The sequence below is a fragment of the Pogona vitticeps genome, chromosome 2 (assembly GCF_051106095.1).
Source record: "Pogona vitticeps strain Pit_001003342236 chromosome 2, PviZW2.1, whole genome shotgun sequence".
Taxonomy (NCBI): Eukaryota; Metazoa; Chordata; class Lepidosauria; order Squamata; family Agamidae; genus Pogona; species Pogona vitticeps.
In genome coordinates this window covers 292,418,903-292,439,777 of record NC_135784.1, presented here as the reverse complement: position 1 = coordinate 292,439,777, position 20,875 = coordinate 292,418,903, and the positions used below count along the sequence as shown (strand labels likewise).

At 42.0% G+C, this 20,875-nt stretch overlaps 1 protein-coding gene across 3 annotated transcripts in view; it reads right to left on the bottom strand.

The window, feature by feature from the left end:
- The window catches only part of LIFR (LIF receptor subunit alpha), a 108,542-nt gene that overhangs the window by 26,660 nt on the left and 61,007 nt on the right, over window positions 1-20,875 (bottom strand). For all 3 annotated transcript variants that reach the window (XM_020795687.3, XM_020795688.3, XM_072992823.2), the window contains exons 10-15: window positions 18,704-18,849; window positions 17,419-17,644; window positions 16,722-16,792; window positions 12,428-12,641; window positions 3,174-3,350; window positions 1,935-2,036 (exon numbers count right to left, since the gene is read on the bottom strand). In XM_020795687.3, coding sequence (XP_020651346.3) covers window positions 1,935-2,036; window positions 3,174-3,350; window positions 12,428-12,641; window positions 16,722-16,792; window positions 17,419-17,644; window positions 18,704-18,849 — 936 coding nt within the window. The remainder of the gene's footprint in view (window positions 1-1,934; window positions 2,037-3,173; window positions 3,351-12,427; window positions 12,642-16,721; window positions 16,793-17,418; window positions 17,645-18,703; window positions 18,850-20,875) is intronic.

Here is a 20,875-nt window from a genome sequence, read left to right as displayed (position 1 = left end):
TTCTAAAACCGAATTTTTAGCTTTGCATAATTTGTGTTTTGGGTGATGATGCAATGGCAAATCATGACTACAATCCCCTTAGTCACTCACTCCCCTGGAAGAGGCCAAAGCGCAGGCAGTCCCTATCCACAAATGACAGAACTTCTGTTAAATTAATGGCTCTTAGTCATCCACTTGATTACAACAACATACTATTTCTGGGACAATCCATTTCTCTTCTGCCTCCTATAAGCTCAGGGGGAACAGGGAATCCTGAAGTGGGTAGCGGATGATGTCCTTGCTACTCAGAACTTCCAAAAGCTGTGAGCCCTCATCATTAGCCTTTGCTCAGCTCCTCACTTTCACTTTGCCTCAATCAGAGTAGACTATGTCTAGATGGGCGGCATATAAATGCAATAAATAAATAAATAAATAAATAAATAAATAAATAAATAAATAAATAAATAAATAAATAGATAGATAGATAGATAGATAGATAGATAGATAGATAGATAGATAGATAAATCAATCAATCAATCAATCAATCAATCAATCAATCAATCAATCAATCAATCAGGCATTCTAAACTTGGACACATAAAAACAGTTCAGGGATTGCTATTAGAGATGGGGGTGACTCAGCATTTTGGTGAGTCGTCCTGCTTCGTGATCTGTCAAAAGTTGATGAATCGTGAAGCACGAAGCTCATGCCCATGAACTGATGAAGCACAAATTCATTCGTCGGTTCATGGGGAGGTGTGGACAAACAGAACCTGTCTAAAAACCAAAGCTGCTCCCCTGCCCCCCATTGCCTTCCTACCTTGGCGGCCGCTGCCGCCCCGCTGTTGCTGTCACCCGCCGCTGCAGGGCCGCCACTGCCAGCTGGTGGCAGCACTAAGCTAGGGAGAGGAAGGCGGTTGGGGATAGGCTGTGGGGGTGGGTTGTTCTGAGCCTGGCTGGCTGCCTATCGCCTGCAGATCAGCTGATTGGCAGGCCCATAGGCAGAAAGGGAGGGCCATAGGAAGAGAGGGAAGGCTAGCCTTTCCTCTCTTCCTATGGGGGACAAATAAAAATGGGGCAATATTCATCCCTTCGTATTCATCAGGGTCTCTGGAACTGATGAATATGGAGACATGAATATTTAAAGAATCAGCAATTTAAAGGAATATACCAATTTGTTTTTTTATTTGTCCCTATGTCTAGTTGCTATTTAAAACACTTCTTCGGACTGAAGAGCCACCTTTGCCCCAACTTGTACAACTGAACCCATTTATTTATTTATATATATTTATTTATTTAAAATATTATTATCCCACCAAATACCACTCAGAGATGGTAAACACAAGTAGTACTTAAGATCCAATTAGAACAGTAATGCGTAACAATGCATCTGAAAGTCATTTGTGTAGCCTATTTTCATTCAATTTTCTATTCAACAGTTTATTCTATTTTCTATTTTCATATTTTGGGACAGATCAATGGCCCCATTCTAGAAATACGACTTTCGTGGACAGACGCTCCTTCTGGGGATGCCACATTAACACTGGAGCTAGTCCTTTGATTTTAACCTTTGTTACTGATACACAGATACATCTTCCTTAGTGCAGCACTTCTGTGCTGCATCACGCGAGACAATGTGTCAGCTTCAGATCTGTGAGTTGCTCTTCCTTCCTTTGTTGCTGCCTGGTCTCCTTTTTTCCATCTTTTCCCAATTGTGGCCCTGCAGGCACAGCCTCCCTTAGTAAAATGCATAGGCCAGTTCTGGCTTCAGACAAAATACCGTATTTCAATTAACCAATTGCATAAACATGAACTACTTACAAGTGGTAAGATAAGGCACTTCTAGAGAAATCAGTCTGTTCTTAAATTCCTGGCTTTTGTTCAATAAACTCTCATCACATTAACACATATATTCTCATCCTGATGCCTTTTAGTATAAGAATAAAGTGTGCTTACCCAGCTCTTTTATGTAACCATTTATATGCTTCAGCAGCTGATATCCATCATCTTTACAACCATAGAGAGAAAACTGGTATCGGACTCCCGGCTGAAAGCGAGCTGTGTGACAGAATCATCATTCTCTGTTACAGTACTCTTAACTTGGCATGGCAATGTGCACTTTCACACAAAGTAGGACTAAAGGCAATGCATAATAATAGTATAAGGCTAGTTAACACCTATTTCCACCTACTAGATCAGAGGCAGCAGAAAAGAACAGACAGAAAAAGAACCAAATTAGAAAAAAAATGCAGTGGTGCCTCGCAAGACAAATGCCCCGCAGGACAAAAAACTCGCACGACAAATGATTTTGGCAATGGGGTTGATGACTTGCCAGCTGAATGTTCCTATGGCCATGCTTCGCAAGATGAATGTTTTCCGTTTTTTGTTCCTGCCTCGTGTTTGCTGATTTTAAAATGTTTTTCTATGATGTTTAAAAAGTTAGTTTTTTATTGAAATTTTTTAATCATCTGCACAATACGTATGGCTTTAAAGAACACTTAATAAACCCTTTGTAAACCAAATTTGACTTTGTTCTTTTTTTGCTCATAGGAACGCATTAATTAGATTTCAATGCATTCCTATGGGAAAACGCGTTTCGGAAGATGAATTTTTTTGCAAGACAACATTAACCACGGGACGAATTAAATTCATCTTGCAAGACACCACTGTAATCCTCTAAAAGGAAGAACTGTTCTTTTATGATGTATTCCAGCCCTAACCGATACCCAGAAATCATGAAGCTAGGATCTTCCAGTTTCCCCAGAGACATTGAGATAATATTGTATGTCTCTCCATACAATATTATCTCAATGTCTCAACTAGGGAGGTTAGACACTAGATATTAGACATGCATCCACTACCAGAGGATACCATATGATCCACAGCCAGTAGTGCACATTGAGAACTGCTGAGTGTGTCATGTATTCCAGACAGTTTTAGAGCTGTACATTCTTGGCAGCATGAAAAATCCTCTCTGTTCTCAAGTGCAGTGGAAGGGGAGCTGTCCTACAGTAGGTAGTAAAACCAGATTTTGTTGCCAGCCTAGCAAGCTTCTGTATATGGAATGAGGAGGCATGATCTTGCCTACTGCTCCAGGCAGCAGCATTTGTTGAGCTCCCTCTACTCCCATCAGAGCCACCCATGTCTGAAGCCCCCCACCAGAACAAAAATGAGGAGAAAGCAATAGTTTCCTACCAGATTTGATTTCAGCATTTGTCACACCAATAGGAAACGTCTTCCAGTCGACCACCGGACAGGGCTCTGGCCCATAACACCATCTCAGTGTATAGCCACAAGTCACACTGCGGTCAGAATGCCAAGTAATATAAACACCATCTCCTGTTGCAACAGCATTCTCTGTTGGGACATCATCTGTAACACGGGCAAAGGTCAAATTCATTTCCTCCATTTAGACCGTTTCTCAACTTGCTTAAAGCTGCTTGCGATTACAATGCACAAAACGACCGCCACCTTTAGGCCTGTTCAGTCAACAACCACAAGATTAAAGCAGAACAAACTCCAAATCCAAATCTCATAAATTAAGGATGTGCCATTTGGTTCCCGCATCACAAATCCAATTCCCAGAATTCTCTAAGCATTTCCCAGGCAGAATTCAGAGTTTCAGCCCATAGACCCACACCTGTAGACACCTACACTGCATTCACCTGGACCATGGCCTACCCCAGAGGATGGACAGCCTTCTGAGGCCTGTACTTTCTGCTGTTCATGTGAGAAAAAGGAAGCTGCTACAGTGTTTCCTGGGAGTGTTAGTATCACTGCCTTTGAAGGGTCTAAAGAGTGTGCCTCCCAAAGAACTACCACTCACAGGATACACTGCAGCAGCTTCCCTTTTCTTATATTAACACATGGAGTTAAAGGCCTCAGAAGGCCATCCAGCCTCCAAGGTGGGCTCTAGTCCAGGTGAACAAAATGTAGACACCTGTATGTGTGAGCCTCTTGGCTGGAACTATGGGGAATTATTGGGGAGCTCTGGGACTTGGAGTCTAGGGGGGGGGGAACCCAAGTGGTATGTCCTTAGTAGGGTTCTTCACAACTTCTCATTTAGTCTCCTTCCCCCAGTTAATATTTTCAGGTAAGCATGGAAGAGCAAATGCTAAAAACCCCTTGATGCTGATGGTAGGTGCTCAATTCATAAAAATATTGAAAACAACCTGCATTTTAAGGACCAGTGAATAATGCAATTGCTAAAGTAATAGCTGCAGCTTTATTTACCAGATTTGGGCAGCTCCAGAATTGTGGCCCGAGGGTTGCTTGACTCATTGTGACTCTCTTATTTTTAAAATTTACAGCACACTCCAACTATATCTTTTAGTAGCTATTAGACAGGCCAAAACACTTATTTCAGAGTACTTTAAAAATACTGTATTTAGTTACGCTAGAAGGTCCAGTGGTGTCGTGCGGTCTTTAATTTTTTTTCTTTGAAAACATTATGAATCGGGTGGCAAAATGGATAATAACCCCTAACATCAAATGCATCGAATGCCAAATGAAATCAAGGTACACTGAAATCAATACAACTTCCAAGCATAATTTTAAAATGGAATGTTAGCGTTTTCTCTTTCTCCATATGACCTGACTAGTAGCAAAACCAATTTACTAAACTACTGAGTCTTCAGCTGCTTAGTTTGGAATAAAACCAATGACCCAATATAGACTTGAACTGGCATGCTACAAAGCCTTCCGCCTACTGGCAGCCAGAAGTGACATATTTTGGACCTCGCTTGAAGTTCAGTTCCTGGAGTGAAGTTGCCAGCTATGCTGACAGTACTTCTTTCATAAGCAGCGTATCTTAAACGAACAGCTTGCAACCACGTACAAATACACTATTCTCTCTTCTAGGCATTCAAAGCATTTGCAGAATGCAGGGAGCCCAAGCTGCAACGCCTGCCAGCATATTTTCTCCTGGAGCTTTGCAGATGAGTCACCCGCCATGACTACAACAAGCGCTCTGACTCACAATGCCTCAGAACTCAGCTTTCGTGTGGATAACGCAGAACGATATCCAGCTATTCAAAACTTTCCTTTCTGAGAAATGTCTAATTAGACAGAAAAAAATGGCCGGCTGTTCCCTTGAGTCACAGCTACAAGACTACATGATGTAAAGCAACTTACACTTCTCGGCGTGGGTGGGGAGGGCTGGCCATGTACCACCACCAAGGGCCTAAATGTAACTCCAGGCCAGTTAGTTGCTTTATCAAGTTTGTTCAGCCAGTATTTCAGCACAAAAGAAGAAATATTCAGACAAGATGTTTTGAACAGTATAAAAAGTACTTCAATGACTTTGAATTACATTCACTCTTAATGGACACCGGATGTCTAAAACTCCATACTTTTTGAACTACAACCTCTCAGAATCTCTACTCCGCTGGTTCTGGCTGGGGGACTCTGAATCATCATCCCCAAAAGCTCTGTTGTTGTTGTTTTTAGCACTGCAATATCCTGGCACAGATTCAATTGTAACCAAGCCTGAAAAAATAGCACTATCTTCCCCAGCTTTCCCTGTTGCCCTTCCCTTGCCTTCTATTTTCTGACTGTCAAGCCCTCCAGATAAAGCCGGCCAAACCTGTTCTTTTCTCAAGTGAATTCTGCTCTATGTATAAATACTAATAAACCAAACTGACTGCTGAAGAGCTTTCATGCACCTACCACAAAACCTCTGCAAGCTGCAAAGGGTTCCAAAATGTAGGCAAAAATGCATAGTTCTTTCAAGCAGGCTTTATAGAAAGCCCATAAGCAGCAGAAGCACTAAGTCTCCTAAAAGAGACATAGACCGGAGAGATGAAACGTCGTCTTAAACCAGTCTGGCATTTCTGTTACTGTATCCATTCCAGCCACAGCCATCATCCAATCTAATTCCATCAGCTAACAGACCAGAATAAAACAATTTAGGAAGATGGGCATGGAAAGTAATTGTTTCTCTGTATTCGCGAAGGCTTTCACGGCTGGGATCTGATGGTTGTTGTGGGTTTTTCGGCCTCTTTGGCCATGTTCTGAAGGTTGTTCTTCCTGACGTTTCACCAGTCTCTGTGGCCGGCATCTTCAGAAGACTGGAGTAGGAGCAACAAAGCATGGGCAGAGTTCCTACTCCAGTCCTCTCAAGATGCCGGCCACAGAGACTGGCGAAATGTTAGGAAGAACAACCTTCAGAACACGGCCAAAGAGCCCGAAAAACCCACAACAACCAATTGTTTCTCTATTTTTTTTAAAAAAATTCAGCAACAAAAAAGAAAATTGCAAAAATGTTGTGAAGAATTTTCCCTTTCATAATATGTGAAATGCCATCTAAGATAGAGCTTCACTCACTCAAAATGTTTATTCTGAAGATGTTCATGTAAGACAATTAACAACTTTAGAGAATGTAACCGGCCTATAAGATAGTCAGACTCAAAATGCACTTCTGCACTTGAGAGTGCTCTCAATCTCTATAGTATTCTCCATGTTGCAAATTCCTGCTTCCTTCTCCTGCTTGGAGTGAGTAATCTACAACTGCTGCCCTATTGAGTTTGGTCCATTCTTGAAACTGATGTTTGCGCCTCTCTTATCAGACTATGTGACACATCCTTCTACCTTACAAAAAGGCGCTTACATCTGATAGTCTCACTTAGAGTAGACCCACTGACTCAATAACACTTACATATGCACTGTCTTACCATGTTTTCACTGGTTCCACTCTACTCTAGTTGGAATTAACTAGACTTAGGCCATGGCAATAAATAGTGTAATCACCTGTCCTGCTAGAACAGGGGTGGGTAAAGTATACTTTGTGAGTTACATGCCTCCTTCTGAAGAGCTCAATTACAATCCTCCCACTAATTAAATTTTTAAAAATCAATTGAAAATGTCCCTTTGTTTTTTTTTTTTTTAATAATTTTATTTTATTTAGAAACAAGGATAGAGGGTACAGAAAGAAAGAGGGGATAGGAAAGGAAAAATAGTTTTTGGGGGATAGGAGAGCATAAAGTATAACATCATCCAATCAATTCATATTACTAATACATATCAACTTTTTGCTTTTTCACAGTTTGATTACCCTCCTGCTTTTATCTTATCATTTAATTTTAATTTTATTCTATGTTATTCCAACATTGTCTGGTAGCTGCTGCCATTTATACAATACATCCCATCTTTCCGTTTCTTTTTGAATTGAACAGTCTTTCAGCCCATCTGACAGAATATCCATTTTTTTCACTTCCCATATTTTCACCATAAAATTATCTGGTTTCAGTATCTCTGCCTCCTTAAGATTTTTGTCATAGTGCTTTTTAATTTTGGAAGCTGCATGGGTCACTGGATAACTCTCTACTGCATTCATATTACCTGGTGTCATGTCTAATACAGACGATTCTAAAGTCTGTACAACTTCATTTAAGTTTTGTTTGGCATCTACTGTCCCCTCTTTCGTCCCTTTCATCAAATTTTCTATTTTGCTAAGACCTGCATTCACTCGCTGGAACCCTGTTAATATTAGCCTTTGTATATTAATCTGCCATTCCTTTTCTATTTCTTGCACCACTATTCCAGAACTTTGGGATTGAACAGACCAAGCCTCCATTTGTTCTTTTGAATTTTTGGGGTCGATCTCAGGCTTTGGGGTTTGTTTAAATACCACAATAATCACCCCCTAGAAATCCTTCCAGTTTCCACAATTTTATCAACAATTCAAACCCCTCATCATAAACCTCCCCTTAGATCTCCCTCCAATCTTTGTCCAAATATTGTAGTATAAAAATCAACTTTTAGCCCAGCAAATACAATATCAATTAGAACCGTGACGCAGTTATTTCTTCTTCTCCTGAGTTCAGCAAGCTTCTATTTTTAGACTCACACGTGGTCACAAACAAAACAACAGTCACAGAGTCTCAAACTGTCCAGTAGATTGTCCTTGGAGCTCGTCTTGTGATCTTCATTAACCCCTTAATGCTCCTTAGTCCAGTCGGCCACGTCAGCTCCAACCACCAGATTCTATTATTTATAGTTCACAAAGTCCAGAGAAGGCAAAGAATAGCGTATCCCAACCACGCTGCATCCACCGAAGTCTCTTAAATCCAGTCAGACGGTGTTGCTGTCTGGGATTCTTCTCCAGAAACATAAGATTTATTTTTCCATCTCAGACTCTCGGCTTTAGAATCAGCCTGGCGTTTTAATAGTTCACTTGGAGAAGCTTAGTTTCGCTTTTGAGTCAGACTGATAAGATAAACCTGCCGCTGCATTTATTCTTTCTGCCAAATAATTTCATTCTTATTTCAGCTTAATGAGGCTGTTTCATAAATCAGAGGCTTCGGCTTACTTACTTGTTATATATTTTTAGTTTATATTGATTGCTCTCCTCTCCCCCGGTAAAGGGTTCCTCGCGGCTCAGTGCCAAAAAATGGCGCCCGCTCCGGTCTGTGCACGGTGATTTCTTCAGAAGAAAAAAGTCCGGGTCTGCCTCCCTTTCTTCTCCTTCTGCTGCTCACCATCTGCTTCAGAGAGACTTCTTCTAGACTCTCCTTTGATCCCCATTTCAAAAAGAGGATCCTGGACCGGAGGGTTCCAGCTTTTCCAGAGAGAGCTCCTCTCTGGAGTTGCTGGCAGCACCGCAACAAAGCCCCGCCTCCCTCGAAAATGTCCCTTTGTTATCCTTCCTTCCTTCCTTCCTTCCTTCCTTCCTTCCTTCCTACCTCCCTCCCTCCCTCTTATATTCCAAGAAATAAACTGGGGTGAGATGAGGTGAACTGTAGCCGTGACTGACAGAAAACCATAAATTGCAGTCAACTAAACATTCAGAGCAAACATTCACTGAATTGCTCTGTACATTTAAATTATATATCCAACAGGATAATTTCATATTCTGTGTTATAACACAATGGCTGAAATCCTGTTGCTTACTCCATTGATTCCGTGGAACTTATGGAAGAGTTGACTCACCAGATCCCCACTGCTTCAATGGCTCTGTTGTAGTTGCAACTTACCACACTAAGCAAGAGGATTACAAACAATGTGTGTTATGGAATAGAATGCATTGTTCAGTGTAATTCTATCAACATCGGAAACAATTACAATTAAGTTTTCAACCAGACAGCCATGGAAGTCTGTAAACTGGACTCTTGATCACAACGCACAGGCTGCAGAAGTTTACACCAGAAAAAAAAATCTGAGCACAAGATTCCCATTTTCTCTCTTTTTTTCTTTACCCAATTAATCTAAGTAGCCCTCCAAAATCTGCGCCAGATGCATGGAGAAAAAAAGAGAGAGAAAGTCATCTTGAAACAAAACAAGGCGAATCTCTCCAGAGAGAAATCATACATTCCAAACAAAAACTCATGCACATAAACAAGAAGAGTGTGGCCATGGGTTTGGGTCTTACACGGGTCACAGCTGGAGCAGAGGCAGAATGTTTTTCTGTATCCCTTCCTCCCTCTGGGAGGCAAGAAAGGCCTTAGGTCACCACAGCCAAGGCAGCTGTGCAAAAAAGTTTGCCAACTCAGAGCAGCTGAAAAGTCCTGGGTTTGTGCAACACAGGAGAGGAGGGGCACCATCTCCCTTTGAAGTCCACATCTGGTTTTCAAGCAGCCTGTGAGCTGTCCAAGGTGGCCTGGGAACTACAAGCACATGCCAGCACTTCCGCTTCTCTTTTCCACAATGAAAGGACTTCACTAATGTCTGTAAGATGTGATGGGAGCAACATACCTACTACCTCCTTCTCAGAAGACATAGAGAGACTAAGACAGAGAAATAGGGAGGAAAGATCAGGTTCTGTGTTGATTCTGTAGCAAAATGTTACTCTGTGAAACTCAACTATCATGTTTGGATGGATGAAAGTTAGCTAGAACATAAACACTCGAACAATCTTGGCACTGCAATTTATGCATGATTAGATCAATATAAGCCCTATCATATTAACTGTAGTGTCCTTCGAAGTCAGGGTGCAATCAGATGACTGGACAGGCACACATCTGATTGCGCTGAATGCAGTTGCTTTAATTGGAGGGATCTCCCCTAAAGTGACTCTTCCATTTGCAGGAGAATCATACCAGCCCTTCCCCAAAAAGTAGCAGCCCCATAGTAGGATCAAAAAGACCCAGCTTGGGCATGGATCAGGCTAGAGCACAATTCCCCACACAGCATGTGATTGTTAGGAAATCAATTGCACCGGACTGTTCCACAAACGGTCCAAAATGTGACCTATTCCCACATGTCATCACTGCCAGTCCCACCTATCCATGGGCAAACCACTAACCTTCTCCCTTAACGGAGGTCACCTGGGATTGGGTCACCAAAAAAGCACATTTGAAACTGGTGAAAGTCCTTTAAAAAAACAAGCAGGGGTGGATAATCTCAGTGGAATGGAGAACCATTTTTGAAATTTGACAGCAGCCCAAGGATTTCCCTCCACAGGGTGTACCTAAAGAGGGTATGCTAAAAAATAATAATCTAATTTTTGTATTTTTATTTTCTAGGTTTTTTTTTAAATCATTGTAGTGGTTATTTACTGTAAAGATCATTACATGGGTTCCATCTGATAATGAATGGGTTAACTAAGACAGAAAATGCTCCATGCACCTTCTAATGATCAGGGTTTGGTTTTTTAAAAACTTTGGGGTGTAAGAGGAGTGATGAAACACTCTCAAAACATGGCAAAAATGCCTGGGCTTCCCATCACCTATGCTATTTAACACATCTATGAAACCTCTGGGAGAGGTTATCCATAGTTTTGGTGTCTGATGCCACCAATATGCTGATGACACCCAACTTTAGCTCCCTTTTCCATAATATGAGCAAGTAGCAAAAGTTAGCTTTCCTGGTAAAATGTTTCATTTGTTTGTTTGTTTAAAAAAAAGAGTATGAAACAGAATATAGCAGAATACAAAACACTCTTCATGGAAAATTCAATTTTCCTACTGGTCTTTTATGGAATGTTTAAGGAAAAGTATTAATCTGTGTTTCCCAAAGTGCAGTGACAGCACAACCGCTCAGTGGTAGAAACCATAAACAGTAAGTCCCCAGACCTCCAACTGAAAAGGACCTCCAACAGAATGGCTAGGAAAGGACTCAGACAGATCCAGTAAAGCTGCTGTTGGATGGACTCATCAAAATTGGGCTCACTCAACGGTCTGGTCCTTAAAAGGCCACTTTATATATCAAACAGATGTCAAGAGAAAATTCCAATACTGCAGATTGGTTGATCACCAACTTTGCTTGAGCTGCCGGCTTTCTAGGTAATATTGTGTTACAAACAGCATAAAGGTCAGTGCTATTAATAATTTTTTCTTCTCTGTTCCAGAAGCGATTGGTTACAAAAGCAATCCACACTTGGAAGTCGTTAGGAAAGGAGGGAGAGAACCAAGAGAAATGTCAGCAGTTACTAAAGAGGACCACCTCTATCTACTGAGGAGGGAGGACAGATAGAAGACATAAGAACAGCAAGAGGATGTAACTTACATCCTGCCACAGGATGCTTCTACAGTGCTTCTAGAATATAAGTTTTCATTTACTTCATTCCCATAGCTGAGAATTTAGAAAATGTAAAAACCTCTTTTCCTGCCAGCCAACATTCTGAGAGTGTTTGTATCTCTCTCTCTCTCTCTCTCTCTCTCTCTCTCTCTCTCTGTGTGTGTATGTGTGTGTGTGTGTGTGTGTGTGTCCTTTCACAATGAGACACGGAATACCAAATTTATACTTGCCCAAGGAGGGAACCTCTAGCTCAAGTGCCACAAAAATGAAATAATCAAGCTGCAGTCATTACCTAAGCTGTTAGACCAACAAGAGTCCTGGTAAGTGAGCCAAAAATCCATGACCAGACATACCCATACTGTGCCATTTAAGATCCTTTTTCTTCTACTCGGAAGTAAACATACATGGCCCCAATCCAGGCCAGAACAAACAATGTGGAGGTGGAAACATTTAACCCATCCACTCATTTGCTTTTTTGACTGAACAAAATTCAACCATCCTCATACAGATCAATTTCTATTACACCAGGTAAGAGAATTTGGGCCATTTATTTCTTCTATGCTCACATATGTCACAGCTGGAGATGGGCATGAACCAGTTTGTAAAGGTGGCAGCACAGGTGCTGCTGCTCCCCTCCCCCACCATCTCCAGCTCAACCATTGACCAGGCCGGGCATGCTAGCTTTCTGCACCTCCTCCACTGATCTTCCAGCCCCCGGCAGCAGTTCAGGCTTCTCTGCCCTGCCCTCCCGGTTGATCTCCCACTCAGATAAAAGGACAGGGAAGAAAAGTCTGTGCTCTTGCTCAAGACTGGCAGATAAGCTAAGGAGATGGAAAAATCAAGCAAGCTGGGCCTGGTGAGCGGCTGATCAGCTGAAGAGATGGGGGAGGGGAGCAGCAGCACCTGTGCGGCCGCTTTTATGAACTGGGACGAACCGGTTTGTGCCCATCTCCAGTCACAGCTTTCCAGACATCTCTGTTTCATCTTATACTCACCAACTGCAATTTCTGCACTATTTATCAGGGAAGGAGGAGAGCTCCCAGCCTTATTTGTTGCCACCACGCTAAGCATGCAATCTCTGCCCCCAAGTTCTATTGATGTGTGCATGTTCGGTTCAGGAACCACCTGCTTTTCCGTATCCATCTTTGATAGGGACCAGGACACTTCATAAGCTTCTATCTTTCCATTTCTTTCCATAATGGGTAGTGACTGCAAATAAATAAATAGATAAATAGATAAATAGATAAATAGATAAATAGATAAATAGATAAATAAATAAATAAATAAATAGATAGATAGATAGATAGACAGACAGACAGACAGACAGACAGACAGACAGATATAGATAGATAGATAGATAGATAGATAGATAGATAGATAGATAGATAGATAGATAGATAGATAGATAGATAGATAGATAGATAGATAGATAGATACATACATACATACATACATACATACATACATACATACATACATACATACATACATACATATAGATACATAGATACATAGATAGATAAAGCAATTGTGCAGCAAGATCATTAGTCCAGGGAAGAGATATTTCACAGATTCTTACAATAACTAGGTCCAGCCATTCATAGACTGCTAAGAAACTGAAATTCGATAACAACCCATACAGTAGAAAGGATACCTGTGATGAACACCTCTGTGAGCACTGCTGTATGTAGAAAGACATATAAAGTTTATGTACACAACATTATTAATAGGAGTTTGATACCACTTTATTGCCATGGCTTTACACTATGGAATCCAAAGATTTGTAGCCTGGGAAGGCAATTAGAATTCTCTGCTACAGAATTCTAATGAACACCTAAACTATAGTATTAGAGCTTGTTAGCAGAGCATTCTAAGGCTCAAGAAAGCAACCAGATCAGCTGTTTGTTCAAGGTAGGGGGAATGCTCCAAGTGGGTATGGAGCTGTCATTAGCACGGCTACCCAAGAAGACACCTGAACACAAAACAATAGAGGTTGTGTCCTCTATTTCTTGCAAAGTTTAAGGTCCCAATCAAGAAGGCTTTGCACATTTGCATAGAAGTGAAGTGTATTAACTTTTATCACAGTAATAACAGGAATGCACTTAGAGATAGCATTGCAAGGGAAACCCACATTTGCCACTTGTGTGAGCTCAATCTGGGAATCAAGACGGCATCTTTTAAGCCCAAACTATAGCCTTCCTCAGCTAGTGCACTCCAGATGTTTTGGAGCACAGTTCTCATCAGTTCCAGCTTTAGAAAAGGCCAACACTGTCCTTCTACGACAGAGTCTCACATTTTGGTCACAGTAAACTGCAACAGTATTGGGAGAGTGAGGAAAAACACTAGCAGCTGACTTTTATACATTATATAACAGATTTAGCCACAGTACAGTATTATTTATGACTGATGAAAAGTTTTCATAATATTTCCCCTTTAAACCTAACAGTGAAGGCTGCTGAGTTTTCAGAGAGCAATCTTTCTTTTTATTACAACTAGTATTCTTTGATGGTGCTGTTTGGCCTCTTAATCTTGCCATTCTGTGAACATATGATACCTAATGATATACTACAGGACAACAAACTGTGAAATCTGCTTTGATCTGGACTCTTGCATTGAGCAAGGGGTTCGACTCAAAGGCCCTATAGGCCCCTTCCAACTCAATTATTCTATGATTCTATGGAGGTCTCTACCTACACCATTGACCAAAGCAGAAAATTTAGAGTCACGAAAATTGTGGGAGTTTTTACCCCTCCTTGAGTAGGAATCATTTTTCATGAAACATTTCAAGTGCTGGAATGTGCTTCCTAGGGAATAACTTTAAGAAGAAAACCAAAACTCAGGGATGAAAGGCAGATTTGTGAAGACATATTCATATGCAAGACCCGTCTCCAAGACAAAACTTTAAATGGCAAGTCCCTCTCCTTTGTGATTGTGAGATGTTTGGGAGCAGCTGATGAGCATCAGATGTTGTGCTGCTTTGTTTATTCATCTGGTAGCTTTTTAAAAAAACATGCCTTAAGTTCTTGAGTGAAGCCAGACTTTCTTTGCCCATCATTAATGAGTATACATACTTAACATTTTCAAAAGCAGGGAATTTCCAAAAAAAAAAAAAAAGGGGGTCACACCATAAAATTTTTACTTTTAGCTCTAGAATCTTCCGAGATTGTCAGCGCAGGCGCAGACAATACCCATATGTGTGCATTCACAGAGGCCACAATGAAGAACAGAAAGCTAGGGTTGATGCTATTAACACAAAAGTAAAGAAAGACACCTAATAAACAGCTCTTTAAGCATGAACACATTGATGTACTTTAAATAAACAGTACACCATAACTCCATATATAGGTAAAGATTCCCCTTGACATTTTTAAGTCCAGTTGTGTCCGACTCTAGGGCACGGTGCTCATCCCCGTTTCCAAGCCATAGAGCCAGCGTTTGTCCGTAGACAGTTTCTGTGCGACTAGACATGGAACGTTACCTTCCCACTGTGGTGGTACCTATTTATCTACTTGCATTTCCATGCTTTCGAACTGCTAGATCAGTAGGAGCTGGGACAAGCGAGGGGAGCTCACTCCATTGCGTGGATTCAATCTTACGACTGCTGGTCTTCCAACCTTGCAGCACAGAGGCTTCTGAGGTTTAACCCGCAGCGCCACCACGTCCTACATATATAGTATATCATTCTATATCATCTGATATCACATATGATAGAGTATAGTCTCATACAAAGTCGTAGAATCATGAAATTGGAAGGAGGCCTATAAGGTCGTCAAGTCTAACCCCTTGCTCAATGCAGGAATACAAATCAAAGGATATCTGCCAGGTGGTTATCTAAGTTTTTCTTCAATGCCTCTAGTGTTGGAGCACTCACCATCTCTCCACATAATTGATTCAATTCTCATAGTTCTCTAACAATTAGGACATTTATCAGGAACCCTGATATTCAACCAAAATCTGGTTTCCTGTAACTTGAGACCACTGTTGAGTGTCCTGAACTCTAGGATGACTGAGAACAGGTCCTACCTCTCCTCTATGTGACTACCTTTCAAGTATTTGAAAAGTGCTATCATATCTCCCTCAGTCTTCTTTTTACAAGGCTAAACATGCCCAGTTCTTTCAGCTTTTCCTTATAGGGCTTACTTCCTTATACAGTGGTGCCCCGCATAGCGAGGTTTCCCCTTCGCTATGGGGAAACATCGCTAAACGGAACGGAAAAGCCAAATGGGCCCAAAACTCACCGTTCTGCGATGTTTTCACGCAGGGCGTGAAAATGCTGCACGCAGCCATTTTGGGTGTTCCAGCAGCCATTTTGGGTGTTTCGGCAGCCATTTTGGGTGTTCCGGAGGCCATTTTGGGTGCTCCGGCGGCCATTTTGGGTGTTCCGCTCACCATTTTGGGTGTTCCGGCGGCCATTTTGGAACCGCCGAACAGCTGTTCCCCCATCGCAATGCGAAGATTGGTAAATGAAACATCAGTATGCGATCGCATTAGCGATCGCAAAATCCGCATCGCTATGCGGATTCATCGTTAAACCGTGCGCTTGTTATGCGAGGCACCACTGTAGTTTCCAGCCCCCTGATCATTCTTTTTGCCCTCCTCTGAACTTGTTCCAATTTGTCAGCATCCTATTGTGTACAGAAAGGCTGGGATGTGATGCCATCTTTGATAGTGCAACACCTACAAAAAGAATTTCAGCACCCTCTTCATGTGTCCAGTCCAACTGATCCTTATTTGGATGAAGGAAATCTTGTGTTTATAAGCTTGGTACTAAGTAAATGGTGTTTTAGCTCTTCAAAGAATTAGAGTGCAGCTCATCTCTTGTGTTATTAGGATTCATGAGTCAAAAAAACACCAGCCCTGATACACATTAAAATTCCCAGTTCAGGCACAACACTTGAACAGAGCTGTAGTTCCACCAAAATCCAACTGCAAAGAATGCCCTGAGTAAACCTAAAGGCAACACATTCTTTACAATCCTGGGATTGTCACTGCAAACCAATACATGAACACACAGAAAAGGGACAAACAACACAGCTGTTCCTGCGCACACACACAAAGCATATTGACACAAGAGTCCGTTCAAGGCAACTTTTTCCATTACCATTTGGAGAGCATGTTTACAAAAACTGGTGGCTGAGAAGATAAAATTCTCCCTCCACTGGCTATCCTGTTTTAAAAAATGGTTGTGTGAATTGCCTTGGAGAAAGTTTAACTGGAACACAACTTGTACTGCCTCTAGGGACCAGTACATTGACTAAGAAATTTAAAAACGAGTAACTGAATGAGTACCTTCCAAAAGATGATTATAGTGTTTCCATGATTAATCCTCTCTCGCCAGATATCCAGCTGACCTGCAGGAGCTAAAAGAGAATGTTCATTAGTATTGTATCGTACTGTATTATACAGTGGTGCCTCGCATAGCGAGGTTAATCCATTCCGGATTAACCGTCGCTATGGCGAAACATCGCTGTACGAAACGGGGAAAGCCACTGGAATGCATTAAACTTAGTTTAATGCGTTCCAATAGGTTCCAAAACTCACCGTTCAGCAAAGTTGTTCCATAGCCAGCAGCCATTTTCGCACCCTCGGTAAGCGAGGGGAGGGCGCGAAAACGCTGCGCGCGGCCATTTCGGGGCTTCCGGCGGCCATTTTGGAGCCGCCAAACAGCTGATCCGCAGCAACGCTTACTGATCTTCGCAAAGCGATTTTTGCCCATAGGGGCCATCGGTATGCAATCACATTTGCGATAGCAAAAACCTAATCGCTATGCGTTATACGGTGCACTCGTTAAGCGAGGCACCACTGTATTGCATTGTACTGCATTGTACTGTGTTGTATTGTTTCTAGACTTCAGCTCCCAGAAGCTCCCAGCCAGCATTCCTTAGGTGGTATCTGCTGCTCAGGGGCCACTCTGGCTTGTGGATTCTAGGATTGTCTACCAGAAAGGTAACACTTTCAACCTCCTTCTGCCATTCCATGCACTTACGGGCTTCCTGAGTTCTGTGCTGCTTTCCCTGGTTCCAGCTGCTCCATTTCCAGAAGAAGGGTTCAGCAGCTGAACAGCGAACTTGGAATGTATATGATGTATAAGGATGCAGATTGTTCACCAAGACTGTGTAATAAGAGTTTTCTGCACCATCCAGAGGGAAAGTTGTATTGAGATGCAACTTGTTTGTCTCAGGGCTGATTTCTGTGCCATCAAGATGCAAATTCTGTGGTTTTAAAAAGGACGAAAAAACAACACACATCTCCTAAAGACGAAGATGCTGGACCACGAAAATCATCACTGTCATTCTATAAAGCCATGCAAAACTCTGAGAAGTTAGTGTTTTTGGACCATAAGTCCCAGAATCCTGCAGTCAGCAAGGCCATGCTAGGAGACACAGTCCAAAAACATTACCCTTCTAAGCTTCAGTGCCACCTGCAAACATGGCCATAACAACTTATGAATGTAAAAACAAACCTGCTGAATCAGATCCAAGGCTTCCCTAATCTAACATTCTGGTCACACAGCAGCCAAACTTTGGATTATAAGAAGCAGGACATGAGGACAACTGCATCCTCCATTTCCCCTTCTCTCTTCCTCAGCAACTGATGCACAGAGACATACAGCCTCTGATACAGGAAAGGATACAGAATTATCCGGACCAGAAGCTATTGATAGCCCTAACCTTCTTTAGCATGTGCAAAAATGAAAACAATTCCAAAGCCTAACCAAAACCAGGCTCTGTTCTCAGAAAACTCACAAGCCCTTTTCATATGTGATAGAGCCTGTGTGAGAACTATCCTTCCTCTGCGGTGCATTCTTATACAGCCGTAGGCTGCATGTTGAATCACACAGTCCTATGGGCAATGTTGGTCACAATATGAGGACTCTGCTAGCTGAAGTAACCTCTGTGGCACTGTGGTCTCCTCTAAATTCAAGGAAAAGGGAGAGGCGAGGAGGAGAGGCTTTCATGGACACCAGAGTGGGCCACCAATTTCTTTTCTGGGATTGGACAGGGTGGGAAAGAGGAGGAAGGGAGAGGAGCGGAAAGGAGAAAGGCAAGGAAAGGCAAGTGTGACCTACAAGAAAGGGGAAAGGTCACTTAGCAACTTCTGGAAAACAAAGTGGGTAAGAAAAGGCTGTGGTTAAAAAAAGGAACATTTCTAAGCTCTTCTGTACAGAAATAACAGTTATATCAGTGTGTGTGTGTGTGTGTGCACACACACACATGTGCACACTTTCACACAGAGCAACTAAAGTGCAATGTAAACCAAGAGTCACCTACCAGTTCTTCTGCAGACGGACTACGGACAACATGAATCTGACATTTAAGTTTGATTTCTGTGAAATTGCCAGGCAGATACCAAGACAGGCTGATGTTGGTTGGGCTATTGTCACTCACAGTTAATTTCTCAGGTGTCTGTGGATGAACTGGAGAGAGGTGAAAATCCAACTGAAGAATTAATCACGATTATTACTTTTGTTCATTCAGTTCTTGTTATCATAAGTCACACCAGCCAACAATATGTGTATACTATTAAAGCAAAGCAAAAGCAAAATGTGTTACTTATATTCCACTCCATAGTGCTTAAAGCACTCTTTCGGCACTCTACAATTTAATGATGCAGGCTACGCATTCCATAACTTAAGAAAAGGAATCTCAAACACAAGAACACATAAATGTTAAGGGAAACCATACATCCCAACATACCGTATTTTTCCATATATAAGACGCCCCCATGTATAAAACAACCCCCGAATTTTTTAAGCCAAAATTCAGAAATCAATATTTTAAACATTAGAAAGGAACACATTTTTAGTAATTAGGCAACATTTACATACCAGTACTATGATATTATGTATCGCATTTAGCTGAGCAAATCACTTCATTCAGCCTCTTTTGCATAACTCAGTGAAGGAGAACCTTTTTGAGCCCAAGTGCCCAAACTACAACACAAAACCAACTTATTTATTTCAAAGTGCCAACACTGCAATAAAACCTGAATACTGAGATATTATCACTATCTCTGAGGGGAAACTGATGAAACTGATGTTGTCTTACTTGGGCACATCTTGAAAAGACAGGATTCTCTGGAAAAGACATTAATGCTGGGAAAGGTAGAAGGCAGCAGGAAAATAGGAAGGTGAAATATGAGCTGGACAGACTCCCTAAAGAAACCACAGGCTTGGGTTTGCAAGAGCTGACCAGGGCAATTGAGGACAGGTCATTTTGGAGATTGTTGATTGTCATAGGGTTACCATAAGTCAGAGGCAACCTGGGGTCAAGAGGGTGGGTTTCAGAACTCACACTCCACCACCCCCACCTCTTCTTCCTTTCCTTCTTTGTAGTAGGTACCCCCCCTTTCTGGTCAGATGGAGGGATTGATCCCAGAGGAGGAAGAAACACCAGCAACCCCTCCCCCCTTCTTTCTGTCTCTTTCTCCTCCCCGGGGAAAAGGATGGTTACGAGTGCTTAGTCTCCAGAGAGGTTAGAACTCTCCTTGGAACTGGAGACACGATGCCTCAAGCACTTCTGGAGCGGCTGCATCTCGTGTCCGCCATGGAGGAATACAGGAAGGGGGGCACAGGGCGAAGAAACTGCTCCCCAAATCAGAGCAAGGCTAGAAGTTGCTAGAAATCCCTGTCACTGCTTTCCCCCCTCCCAGCTCTCACAGGCTCCCTTCCCTTAGCCACTCACACACGAACAAAACAGTGGCGGCTGCTTCTTGACCCTCCTGATTCCTCAGAGGGAAACAAGCCGCCGTGGCCAGAAAAAAGAGCCGACAGAAAAAGGGGCGTGGCTGAAAGGGAAAGACGGGGACTCAGGTAACTCACACAAACAATGGGATGTGGAGGGCTCAGTAGTGGGGGAGAAACTGAGGCAGAATCGATGTTGTCACTTTTGCAGAGTAAGACATTTGATTATTTTCTTTTTAATTTTCTGACATCTTTATGGGTTCAGTGATCTTTACTGTCGCACGGCCTACATGCTCTCCTCCGCATCAGCTCATGCCATTTACATAAGGCTCGTAATTGGAGGAAGCCCATTTGCAGAGACAGGCTATCGGCAGTTTCACTGGTGACTGGAGGCAGATGGTTTGCAGAGACATAGGCAGATTTGCAACCATGCAGTGTTCTCCTCGGCTTACTTCTGTGTAAAAGATGACCCTCAATTTTTTACTATAATGATTTTAGGAAAAAGTATCACCTTTTACATTAAAAAAATATGGTATATCAAAGTGGGCAGGGATAGTTGCCTGTATACAATGTGTATAACAGAAAAAGGGTATTCAAACATGAATATGTTATGTAAATACGCACACTGAACTGCATATGAATTATAGGACTTTTTGTGCAGGAGTCCTGCCATGTTTGCAACCTGATGCAAACATAGGCTAAACTGAACTTGCAACTGAAGGAAGGAGAATGTCATAGACTGTTGCTGTATTGATTCCAA